The sequence below is a fragment of the Balaenoptera ricei genome, chromosome 18 (genome assembly GCF_028023285.1).
Source record: "Balaenoptera ricei isolate mBalRic1 chromosome 18, mBalRic1.hap2, whole genome shotgun sequence".
In the NCBI taxonomy this organism is placed as follows: domain Eukaryota; kingdom Metazoa; phylum Chordata; class Mammalia; order Artiodactyla; family Balaenopteridae; genus Balaenoptera; species Balaenoptera ricei.
The window spans coordinates 12,458,776-12,472,183 of record NC_082656.1 but is presented as its reverse complement, the minus strand read 5'-3'; the positions used below and the strand labels follow the sequence as shown (position 1 = coordinate 12,472,183).

At 40.9% G+C, this 13,408-nt stretch overlaps 1 protein-coding gene across 11 annotated transcripts in view; it reads left to right on the top strand.

Moving 5' to 3' along the window:
- SOHLH2 (spermatogenesis and oogenesis specific basic helix-loop-helix 2) overlaps positions 1-13,408 on the top strand; it is an 85,805-nt gene that overhangs the window by 40,791 nt on the left and 31,606 nt on the right. The window contains exon 1 of one of the 11 annotated variants that reach the window (XM_059902552.1): positions 5,852-5,918. The exons of the other annotated variants lie outside the window; for them this stretch is intronic. Within the exon in view, the coding sequence (XP_059758535.1) occupies positions 5,871-5,918 (48 nt within the window). The 5' untranslated portion in view covers positions 5,852-5,870. Of the gene's footprint in view, positions 1-5,851; positions 5,919-13,408 lie in introns of those variants that run through there. 11 annotated transcript variants of the gene reach the window in all.

Below are 13,408 nucleotides of genomic sequence, written 5' to 3'. Positions count from 1 at the left end.
GAGGTTAGACCCTCATTTAGAGATGCACAGCTTTTAGAGCTCATTTTCTGTTAGAACAAACTTGGGTTCCCATGGGTGGTGGCGTCATAGTTCACGTAGTCAAAAGCTTTTCAGTCTAAGTTTATGGTTTCTTGGATAATATAGCTCCATCAAAATAGTAGTCAATTCCATGTATAATAATGATAATTTTAGAGCATGATTTGTTTCTTTGGCCTATCTCTCTCTCTACCTAATGGCAGCTACCTTGCAGCTATTTGAAATAATAGGTTAGGATATAAAGTTAACACCCATAATCTGATCTTTGCCACAGGCTGTCTTAGTGGCCTCTTGTTGCTCAAAACCCTTCTCGGTCTTATCTCTTGCTTTTTGGGTCTCAGAGTTGTTGGCCTTTCCAACCCCTTATGCTCTTTGATGCCGCAAATTTCTAGATTCTTCCTGAGACTCTCTCTATTCCCTTTTCCTTGCAAAGTGGCTGATTATATCCCAAGCTCATTTTTTTCTTCTGCCTTGTCAAAGGCAGCCAGTAACATCAAGCACACATCATCTTCATCATCATCATTATTATTATTAAGCACTTGTTCTGCTGTGACATAATAGGGACTTCCAGGCTTCCACTGTCACATTGTGTCCCTGCCTCCCGCTGCAGACCTGCTAACACCATGCCACTTGTTTTAGTATTTTGTTAATGCAGCACCTAAATTCAAGTTATCAATATCTGCATTATGACTATAAGAAACAACAGACCTCAGAGGCTTCACACAGAGGTTTATTCTCTCTCACAATACAATCCATTCAGGTTTCAGCAGTTAAAAGAAAAGGATAAATCATATTTATACCTTGAAAGAGAAAGGAGACTGGGAATAGGAGAGAAAAAGATTTCAAAATTATTGATAGTGTCTTAGGCTGGGTGGTAGGTACATATACACTCATACTTTACATTGTACATCTATCATGTATGTACTCTTGGATATGTATGAAATTTTTCATAATAAAAAAATAAAAATTCCTCCAGCTGACTTTAAATCATGTTAGGATACGTGTAAGTATTTACAAGGAAAGTGTGAACATCATTTTTTCTCCTTCACCTCATCCCCACCTTCACATACCACAGACTTCTCTCCTTTAAGAGTGTCTGGCTTGTGTGTGATGTAGAAATTCCACAGGACTTCAAGTCAGCAGTCTTTGTGGCTAAAGGAGAATGAGTGACTTTGTAACTACTGATCCCTCAGGCAATAGAGCAGTAGTAACCAATGACTTCAGGGGAGCTGCTTCTAATGGTGCTGTTGTGTGGTTACCTGGGAGGATGCCTAGAAAATTAATCAACGTGGCGGTGCCTAGCCTCACTCTGGGCCTTGAGTGACACAGCCTCCCTCATCCATAGTTATGATGTCACTTTGGTTTAGCTCCACATTTCCTAGTAAAGACTTTTGGTTAAAATGAGGCAGATCTGCCTCATCTTAATTCAGTAGAACTAAACCCTGTTGTTGAAAGTGAATTGGTGTATTGGATGATGAGAAAACTGTCGCGTCTTAGTGTAATCGGCTGCAGGGCATCATTAGAAGTTGGTACTATTCTTTGACCTTCATCACTGCCTAAGGGCAATGGTTCCTAACTCACTGGGAAAACATATATTTATGTTTAATATATATTTAATATATAATCATATATTTATGATCTTTATGATCATCCTCTATGTCCTGACTACTAGGATACAAGGTGTAGTAAAATAACCTCTGCCTTATCACGCTACTTAAAATGAATTCTAATTGTTGAAGCAGAGATGTGAGATGGAGTTGGAAATGCCTTGGGAATTTTCCTGTTGTCTTCTCAAATTAACCACAAAAGGAAAGTGCATGTCAGAGGGTAGTGTGGGAGAGACCCCAAGCCAGGATGAAGGAGCATGTTCAGGGGTGAGTGTGCTAAACCTTACACCATGCAGTCACCAGAGCTGAACGTTCAGCTTAGGAGAACTGAGCCAGAGTCAGAAAGGAGGCATGTGAACAGGAGGGGTCCTAGCCTCTTTGATACAGGGATAACAGGGAAAGTTTTTAGGTTGAAATCGGAACCAAAGAAGACCAAGGGATAAATGAGTTAGCAGCTGGGGAGGATCAGAGGAAATATCTGGGGCAGTTTCCAAATTAGTGAACTGTGCTCACGGGGTAGCTGGCCAATGCTGTCTTATCCTTTGAAGGTCGTTCAGGGCTTCTCCAGGCTTTAGGTGATTCATCCCTACAGCACTATAGTCTCAGGAAAGAGGTTACTCTGTCTGGTTGTGGGAATCTTACACTGGGGAGAATGCCAGGACACTATCTGGGAATCTTGTCGACTTGATCTAGTTCAATCTAGTTGACTTGATTAAAAGCTGAACCTAGAAAGCCAGATAAGGGCAAGATAATGTGGGCCCTGCTGCCACACTGAGGAATGAGAACTTAATTTGATAAGCAGAGGAGCCTTGCACACGTTAAATCGGGAAGGGATGAGATTAAAACTGACTTTTCCATCCTTTCTATGCCCCCCCCCAACATAATGGACACTATTCCAACTTTGAGATACCAAGCTTGTCATTTTGGTGCCTGCAATATTTTTTCCTTTCCTCCAAACCTTCTCTTTTTCTTTCCATGATGAAATGAGTAGCATTATGAAATAAAGGACAGAATGTAGACTTGGAGGCAGAAAGACCAGAATCCCAAGTCTGCATACACCAATCAACTACTGAAATGACTTTCATTCATTCATTCAAATATTTTAGTGCCTGCTATGAGCCAGGCACTTTTCTAGGCCAAGGTGGTAGTAGTGGATAATACAGACAAATTTTCTCTTCTAGAGAGGTGAGAAGGACAAATAAAAACAAATACATATGCTGTATAACATTAGAAAAATGATGTAAAGAAAAAGAGAGTGAGGGGTTAGATTCTGATAGGAGTATGCAAGAAAGTGACATAACAGAAATCTACATGAAATGGAGAAATCTGGGGAAGAGCATTCCAAGCAGAAGGAAGAACAAGGGCAAAGTATTCTAGCTTTGTACTTACCTGGTATTTTAGGAAGAAGAAGGCAGTGTGATGAGAGGTCATGAAAGGTCATAACAATGGCGAGAGGTAAAGTTGATGAAGTCATATGGTATAAAGCCTTGTTAGACATGGAAAATAATTTGGATTTTTTTCTGACAGGAGGGTTTTGAGAAAGGGAGTTAATATTCTGACATATTTTAAAAGATTATTCTGGTTATTCTACGATGAATTGCCTGAAAGGAGATTGGGGAAGATGGCAAAAGTGGAAGCAAAAATCACCTTCCTCAGTTAACATTATGAAAATATCTTTGTTTATAATTGTATAATGGAACTTAATGGTTAGTCAAGTTATGGTAGGCTCTTGGATTTAATACTCCAAAAATATTACAAGCATAGTGTTTGAAAGTATATGCATTTTACAAGTGAGTTCAGTGCATTAGTAAATGTAAGAAATTATCAGTAAAAATGATTGAAATTAGTTAATTCTCTGGCTTTCAACTTCCGTAGTTACAGTCCTACCTACTTATGAGAACATTCTTTGGGCCTCAGCATCTTTGAAAGGAAAGGACAATTAGGTAATCTCTAGGTTCTTATTGAGTTCTAAATTTCTGTGATTCTGAGAACAAGCCAGGTAAGCAACAATACTGGACATAGCTTATATAGAACAGTTCCTATAAAATAGCTGGATGAAAAATTTCCAAACTTTTTAAGCATAGGTTCTTCATGAGTTCATCTGAAGAGACCATGTGTACTGTATTACTTACAAATCTATTTGTAATTTGCATATTGTGAAAAGTATACAATTATAATTTAGTTTTGGGGGAAATAATGTAATGCATATGCTATGAATGCTAATCATTTTAAGTGATTGGAAAACCATTTTCTAAGAGGCAGTTTGAATTGTTAATTTTGAATGCAAATTTTAAAATATATTTCTCTATGTAGAATTATTCTTGTTATATTTTATGATTCTTGGTATTCAGTTTTCCATCAAGAATATAAGTAGCATATTGCTACTCTAGGGAACCACAGAAAGAGTCCATCTACCCATTTGTCTCAAATAATAAAAATGAGTATGATTCAAGAATGTTAAACGTGATAAAGAAATTAAATGGTTTATAATTCTATGCTATAATTCAGAAGGTTTATAGTAGAGCCTCTCAGCCTCAGTGCTAATGACATTTGGGGCCAGATAACTAATCCTCTGTTCTGGGAGGCTGTCCCGTGCATTGTATGATGTTTAGCAGCATCCTTGGCCACTACCCACTAGATGCCTGTTGTGACAATGAAAAAATGTGCCTTGGGAGACAAAAATTGCCCCCAGTGAGAGTCATTGTTTATGATGTAGATGCTTGCTCATTTACAAAGTAAGCTTCTTTTTCTTTCTTTTAAGAGATTGGAAACTATTCAAATATCTAATCTGGTTCTTATGGAGCTTGGATCTTATACTCTTGATGCTGAAGAGCTTTATTATCTTTCTGCTTCCTCCAACACAGGAATGATTACTTCCTCTCACATAAGCTTAGGGGCATCGTCCACTCAAATTTAAAAGCAATGAGTCTGTGTCAGTTTCCACAATGTCTTTTTCACTTTTAGCATCAGACTTGCTAATCTAGACCTTTAGGTCAAAGCAAAACTGATTACCAGACTGGGGGAAGCGCTCAAAGCTGCCTCAATTCACCCCTACCCCAATGCCTGGGCATGATTTCACCTCTGCTGTTATTGTTGGGCAAACTAACTGCTTCACAGATGGTTAGCGAGACACTCAGTTCCTGATTAGTTGGAAAAGCAATCAAGAACCAAAATTCGTATCTATTAAAATGTGTACATTTACTTCCAAAAATAGTGCAGAATGATCCCATCAGAAATTTATCTGTACTTTTCTTCCCATGAAAATCGTAGACAACCACTATATTTTTGCATGCTGTCATGATCTAAATCAGAACACACCGCCACCTGCTCAGGAAACAGGAGGCTTGCCCAGAGATCAGAAATGGTGGTTCAAGTGGAGCATGTGCGTATTACATGTTCAAGTAAGGTCAAGAGTCTAGGCAAATCCAGAGTGAAAAACACCGTAAGATACCATCACCCCCTCACCCCCACCGACTTTCAGCAGTGGGAACAGTAGTAAAGGCAAGAGGAAGGATCCCCTACAGGTCCTGGCACTCGGTGGATCTCAATAAAATGTCTAGCAAGGCCGAACAAAGCGGATTACATAGCCGCCACCACCTGGAGATTTCTCACTTGAGAAAATGAGGACAATATTTGTTGACTCACAGGACAACATGAAATGCTTCTAAAATTTTTAGCTTCTTAGTAGTTTGGAAAGAAAGCACCATAACAGTCCTCAACCTTCGCTGTCCTCTCATATGTTTGTCTTGGAAAAAGAAAATAATCCAGTTTGCTAGTTCCTAATATTTAAACATGAAAGCGTTCCCATAAGACACTCTGAAGACTTTTAGACAAGCCCTTGCGCCCCACCACCCGCCCCAAGGCGGGCAGTGGCAGTTCCACCCGAGGCCTGAGCTGTGTGATGTCCCGGGGGCACGTGGAATGGAACTTTGGGTGGGCAGCGCGCCAATGACGGTGTCTCCGTAGGACCTGCAGGGCACCTTGGGGCGGCCCATCCCCGTCCCCCGGGTACCCCCACCCCCGGAAGCCCTCCCCTGACCCCGGTCCGGCCGGGACCCTCGGAGCAGCGGCGGGCGGCAGGGCCACTTTAAGGGCGGGCCGGGGGCGGGCGCCCCGCAGCTGCGGGCACGAAGCCATTGGCGCGCGGCGGGCGGCGGACGCGACGGGCTGGCTGCGAGCTCCTCCTGTGGCGAGGCTGCCCCAGGACCCGCACGTGGGCAACAGGCCATGGCGGACTCAATTATCGGCCCGGAGCTCGGCCAAACCCCTGAGATGGTAAGAGGCGGAGGAGGAGGAAGGGGAGGCAGCTGCGTTTAAAACCGCGCGCGGGCCGGCGCGGCGACCCAGTCGGGCGGCACAGCCACGCCGGGCGCAGGCCAGTACGTCTGGGGACGGCCCGGGGACCACTGCGGGGCGCGAGCCAGTCCCGGCCGCTTCCCCGGGCGTCCCGGCTTGCTCCTGGGGCCCCACGGCGGGCGCCTGCCCACCTCGAGGACGGAGCAGAGGCCCGAGGAGGGAGGGCGACTGGACTGTGTCACAGAGTCACCCCCTCGAGCTCTTGACTCTCGCCAACCCAAACCCATCTTCCCGGCCCCAGACCGTTGGTGGGGCGACGCGGGAGCAAGACGTCGTAGGGTAGATATTCGGGCTGGTGGCCGGATAAAACGGGAACGACAACTTTGGCTTCAGCCTGAATATAGGAAAGTTGATTTCACACTTTTAAGTTTGAGTGTAGGAAAGTTTATTCAACATATTGAATATGGAAAAGTTGATCTTCAGCTCTCTTGTCTGCACAGCTCGAGGTGCCTTTTTTCGCTTTGCTCACTGCCGTGGCCTCCAGAGTGTCCTTGTACTGCCCTCTCCGCGCTGACCCCCAAACAGGCAGACGTGTGTAGAGACCGTGCCGTTGGCGGAAAGACGCGTCTGCCCTCTTCACACAGCTGCCCACCCTCCCTGGAAGTGAAAAGGCCCCCTGGCCTCTTTTGGACGCACCTTATTTATCATCCCCTCGGCAGACGCACAGAATCATTTTGGTGACTGTTTTAGATAAAAATGAAAGGTGATTAGCAGCCCACTAGGAAGGAAGCATAAACAAAACCCTACCGACCCCAGAAAACAAGGTGACCTGGTGTTGGCTTTCTTCTGAGTATTTCACGTCTTGATAAATATGAGAGGGAAACCTTTTGTGCTGCTTAAGTTTCGTTACCCCTGAGAATGTTCTGCATACTTAAATCTCCTCACTCCTTAAGAACAAGCGTTCTGAACGGAATCACTACCACTTGGAGTGGACCGAGTTTAAGAGGTTTCTCTTAATTATTTAAAAATGGAGGCACCTATTTAAACTCAGAGGAAAAACAGTATTTTGGGGGTGCAGGATTAGGCAAAGCTGCACAAAATGGAACTCTGAATAAAATATCTGATTATCGACTGGTACATAAATAACTGTGGCTTCCCACCCTTAAGAGTCTGAAGCCCCAACTGAACCTTTTGTTTGCATTGGGAGAGAAGCTCACTCAGTTTCTCCGGATAGAGCTGCTTAAATCCCTTGACTCCTGGGGAAACTGGAGGCCAACAATTGCCCCGTGAGGGCATTAGCCCTGCAGCTGCTGCTAGTTGTCAGTGCTGCTCCCAGTGATAAGAGTGACATAAATAACAGCTCACTAAAATGTAGGAGTGATTTGCTTTAAGCACTTCAGCACCTGCTGTTACTAATCAAGGGTTTAGCCTGCCACAGATTGCAAATGGAAATCCAGTGTTTTAAAAATGGCAGAGACTGGAGTGCCCTGCGTCTTCCCCTGATCTCAGAAATCAGAGTGGATGAAGAGCACTGGTGACGATGATGTCGCATTGTAAAAACTGCCCACACTTAACAGATCTACAGCAAGGTGTAGTAGTGTTTATCCCTGAGTGCTGGACTTCGATGCTTTTTATTTTCTCTTTAGACTGTTTTGAATTTTCCAGCCTTCCACAATGAATATGTATTGCTTTTGTTAAAAGAGTGCAGTAAGCAATTCAAACAGGAAAAAATTTCCACCAAATGAGGCCTAGCATTGGTTCAAGTCGTGGTGCTCACAGGTGAAAATCTTAGAGGTACTAAAGGCAGTTTTCCAGACCCTAATGTACTAGAACGTTTTATTCATTTTCCTTTTTTTTTTTTTTAATTAATTAATTAATTAATTTTTGGCTCTGTTGGGTCTTCGTTTCTGTGCGAGGGCTTTCTCTAGTTGCGGCGAGCGGGCCTCTCACTATCGCGGCCTCTCTTGTTGCGGAGCACGGGCTCCAGACGCGCAGGCTCAGTAGTTGTGGCTCACGGGCCCAGTTGCTCCGCGGCATGTGGGATCTTCCCAGACCAGGGCTCGAACCCACGTCCCCTGCATTGGCAGGTGGACTCTCAACCACTGCGCCACCAGGGAAGCCCTATTCATTTTCCTTTTATTCTTATCTGTGGATCCTTCTCATCACCTGTGCTCATATTACACCATCAACAAGATATTTTTAACTATATAAATATTCAAATTGAAGTTGATTAGAAGCTATTCAGTTAATTTGGGTTACTTGGGGATAGTGGACTAGGGCAGTGTCCCGATTTGTCTGATTAGGAACTTCCTAGTGTGATGGTTTTGTGGGGCAGGGAAGGAAGCCTTGGGCAGGAGGGCAAATCTGTTCTTTCCAGAGCTGCTTTATCTCCTGCCCCTCTGTGTCCTGCTGCCAGGCACTGCAAAAGCTTAGATTCCGGCACAGAAGGACCGGTGAGTGATACTTGGCTTCCCCATCCCTTTCCAGATCTCTTTCCGCCTCTCCTCAGTTTCTCCCCAGTACCTGGGTTCTGCCCTTCAAAGCTTGCTCTAGACTTTTCTCCACAAAACTAGCTGAGCAACTCTGGAGAATTTGGGAACTGGGCCTCTGAGGGGAATGCGGTCAGAAGCGCTAGGTGCTATCCAGGAAAGGGCTCAAGTTAGCAGCTCATGCCTGTTGTTCAAAACTTACCTTTGCTTCTCAGTTGGCCCTGTGTCCCGAGCCCTATGGCTCAGGTAATGCAGAGAGCAGTTTGGTTTTAGGGCTGTTTTCACTGCCTGACATAGATAAATTTTCCTTTTAATTCTCTCTCTCCATCTCCCCTTCCCCATCAGGTTGATTTGATGGGTTCTGTGCTCGGGTTTGGTATTACCTGAGAACACATGGCAATAACTACCACCTACAGGGCATTGTACAAACATTACTCCGTATAACAGTCTTGTGATGTAAGTATTATTGCCCCCCAGATGAGGATCGCATAAGTATCTTACTCAGAGCTGCTAGTTAGTGGCTGAACAGGCGGCAGACGCTGTTCTGCGTACCTCGAAAGCCTTTGCCCTCTTCTCACTGCATCAAACTGTTAAAAAAGGATCAGTAATAGCTTTGGTAGAACTGAGGCTCATCCACTGTTTTCCCTGTGTTCCAAGGACTGAAAGCCATCTTTCTTATCAGCAGGAAAAAAAAAAGACTCCTGGAATGTAAGCCCCATGAGGGCAGAGAGCTTGTCTGTTTGTTCACCTTGAATTCCCAGCACAGCATCTGCCCTGTTGTAGGGGCTTAATAAATATCTATGGCAAGACTACATAGACATCAAACACACTTACGCAGATGCATAAAAGTGGCAGGAGGTTCTAAAGGAAAAAGAAAATAAACTTTTCTAATAGAAAGGTTTACAAGTGATTCATAGCCCGGGATATCCTGGTTTTTATGGGTTTTTTTTTTTTTGTGTAATTATTAATACACTACACTAATACTAATACTAATACTACACTAATACAATTGTCTACAATTGACAAGGGTGAAGGGAAAGGCAGCTCTGCCCAGGAGGGAAATAAACCAAAGTGATTGGTTTTCAGAGTAAAGCCTGCCTATATTTTGACAAATAGCTGGTCCCTGCCACTTTGCTCTCCAGCCTTTCTTCCATCATCCCTACCATTCACACCAAACCCACAGTTTAGAAGAAACAGTGACTGGGGAAACAGACCACCCCAACTGCAGGGGAAACTGCTCATACATGTCAGCTGAGTCCTTGAGTCATATTTATGTTTGGATAACCAAGGATCACCAGACAACTATTCCAGAGGCAGATTATAAAGGGGATAGAAAAAAATTAAAATTTCTAATTTGTATGTTCACAGGGGATATCATGTCCTAAAAATAGCAGGTTATGATAAATTATCAAAAGAGAGAAAAAAGTCTTAGAAATGAGCAATTCATGTTAAATTAACTGAAATTGTAAAAGTCTTTAGAAGGACTAAAGCCTGAGCTGGTGATATGAACAATAAACTTAAGAAAGTCTTGCAGAAGTTGAGACTTGAAGGATCAATTTAGGATGTCCAGCATCTAATAGAAGGTTTCCAAGGATAGACAAAGGCAACAGAGGAGGAAATAATCAAAGAAATAATAGAAGGAAATTTCCAGAGCCAAAGATCCACTGAGTGCCAAGTGGGCTGAGTACGGTCCATCTCCAGACACATCCTAGGAAATGATCAGAATCCACAGCATAAGAGAAAAGCACTAAAAGAAAAACAAGGCAGCTTTTTCTTTTCATCAGCAACTCTGGTTGTGAGAAGAAAATGGCCCAGTATCTTCAAAGGTCAGAGACAAACAGATTTTGACTTGGAGGAGTATTTTGCCTATAAAGCTAGCACTGAATTGTGAGCCCTAATGCCACTTAAAGAACATAAATAAGGAGTTTAACTCCCAAAGTATTGTAGGAGCAGCAGGAGGGAAAAAGGAAAATTTGATCAGCCTAACAGAAAGTGTGGGAAAAACGAAACAAAATTACAGTAAATGGGAAACTTGAAATAACAAATGAAGGGAATAAGACCATTTCATGTTAAGTTATGAATGTTTCACAATTAATTACATTACATTGATTATCTTAGTTAATTAATGTTCATTAGCTAGTGCCATTAATGTAAGTAATTACTTACTAAAAACAATTACTTATATTAAAAACTGAAATCTCAGATTGGAAAAAACCTAAAAAAGTCAAATATATTTTATTTAAAAAATTCATACAAAATCAAAATGATACAGAAAGCCTCAAAATAAAGGTATAAAAAACTAAGTGCTGTATATCAGAAAAAAATAAAATTTCAGGTGAAAAGCATTAAAAAGGACAAAGATATATTTTATATATAGTTTTTTCTCTATAATTATATTTATATGTTAATATATACTACATAAACATTGTAGATCATTATATAGTATATATTAAGTATTATTGTTATATATTTATATGAATATATATAATTGTTATGAACCTTTATGTACCTAATCCATAGTTTATTTATAGAGTCTATAGTTAGAGAAATCGATAAATTGACAAACCGTAATTAGAGAGGGCAGGTTTTATATATCTACCTCATAAACTGAAAGATCAAGTAGACCTAAAATCAGAAAGCAACGAGCAAGTTCATTCAGAAAGCTATGTAGAGGCTGTATGCCTAACAGAAAATACACATTGTTTTCAAGTATCCATGGAACATTAAAAATTGTGTATTAAGTCACAGAGAAAATATCGACCAATTCTAAAAAGTAGAAGTCATATAGTGTGCATCCACTGCTGACAATGCACTGAAATAAGAAATGAGTCAGTAGCCAAAAAAATTTTTAAAAACCAAAACACTATCCACTTGAAAATTAACATCTTCATATAGGAGCTTAATATAACTCTTAGGTTAAAATGGAAATATAAACTGAAATTATATAAACTAGCAATGAATGATCATGACCACAATATATCAAAATTCGTAGGGTACAACAAAGTGCCACTTGGATGACGGCGTCATTCGATAGAACTTTCTGCAGTGATGAAACTATAATTATGCTGAAATGGTAGTCACTTGCCATATGTGGATATTGAGCACTTGAAATGTGGCTAGTGTAACTGAACTGATTTCACACTTTCATTGTAATTAACATAAATTTAAATAACCACATATTGGACCATATAGTTCTACAGTCTCTAATAAAGCATTACCAGAAAAAGAAGATAGAAAAAAATTTAATTATATATTAATCTCTAGTTGGGGCTTCCCTGGTGGCGCAGTGTTCAAGAATCCGCCTGCCAATGCAGGGGACACGGGTTCGAGCCCTGGTCCGGGAAGATCCCACACGCCGCGGAGCAACTAAGCCCGTGCGCCACAACTATTGAGCCTGCGCTCTAGAGCCCGCGAGCCACAACTACTGAAGCCGACGTGCCTAGAGCCCGTGCTCTGCAACAAGAGAAGCCACCGCAATGAGAAGCCCACGCACAGCAGCAAAGAGTAACCCCCGCTCACCGCTACTAGAGAAAGCCGGCGCGCAGCAACGAAGACCCAACGCAACCAAAAATAAATAAATAAAATAAATAAATTTAATCTCTAGTTGGAAAGCAAGCAAGATGAACTCAACGTAAGTAATAAATGTTATATAAATTTAAAAATTAACACATTTGAAAAGAAATGAAGTGGATTTTTAAAAATATATGTGAATAAAATTCACTTAAGAAAGGCAGAACACTTATTTTACTAGTAAGCATTAAGGAACTGTAAAAGGTAGTCTAAAACCTACCTTTATAAATGACTTCAGGCTCAGATTTCACAGACAAGTTTTACCTAAACGTCAAGAAGCCAATAATTTATGTTTTATAAAATATTCAAGACCGTAGAATAATTTTGAAGCTTTCTATTGCTTCAAGGCTGGCATAACCTTGACACCCAAACCAGATAAGTCAGTACAATAAAACAAAATTTTATCCAGTTTTACTTATGAACATAGATGCAAAAATCTAAAATAATATGAATGAACTGAATCTATTTGCAATAAGTATGGGTTTATCCCAGTAATGCAATAATGGCTTGACATTAGGAAATCTATTAATGTAATTCACTACCTAACAGATGAAAGGAGAAAAAAAAATGTGATCATGTTGATACAGAAAAAGCATTTGGTAAATTTTAACACCCATTTCTGATTTAAAATTCTTAGCCTCCAAATAGAAAGAAACTTCTTTAACTTGATAAAGGGTATTGACCTTCATTATCATGTAGTAAAAACATTTGAAATATTCCCACTAAAGTCAGGAACAAGACAAGAATGCCCACTTCACTCCTGCTATTTACCGTTGTTTTGAATGTCCTAGCCAGTGCTTTAAGGTTAATAAGTAAAAAGCATAAATTCTGGAGGCGGGGACAAAAATGTCATTTTTGAAAACCATATGATTACCTATCTAGGAAACTCAGAAGAATCAACTAAAAAGTACTGGAACTAAATGGAGAGTACCAAAAAGTACTTTCAGCAAATTCCTTATACAGAAATCAGTACATTTTCTCTATGTCAGCTATAATCAATCAGAAAATGTAGTGAGAACCTATATCCCCTTCACAATGACTCTGAAATCTTGAAAAATCTAGGAATCAATGTGTGAAGACACTTGCAGAATCTATATGAAGGTAACTATAAAACTGAAGGAGATAAGAAAAGATCTGATTTCTCTGAGTCATACTTCCTAAATAGGGAGATGTAATACATAATGATATTCCCTAGTTAATCTTTAAAATAAATGCAACTGTAATCAAAATTTTAACAGGGTTCCTTATGGAACCTGACAAGCTGTTGATAAAATTCTGTGGGAAGAGACATTGTGGGAAAATATCTAAGAACCAAACTGAAAAATAGCAAGGAGGGAACCATATGCTCTAGCAAATATAAAACATAAAGAGCTAGTAATTAGACTGTGTACTGTTAACCAGGGATAGGCA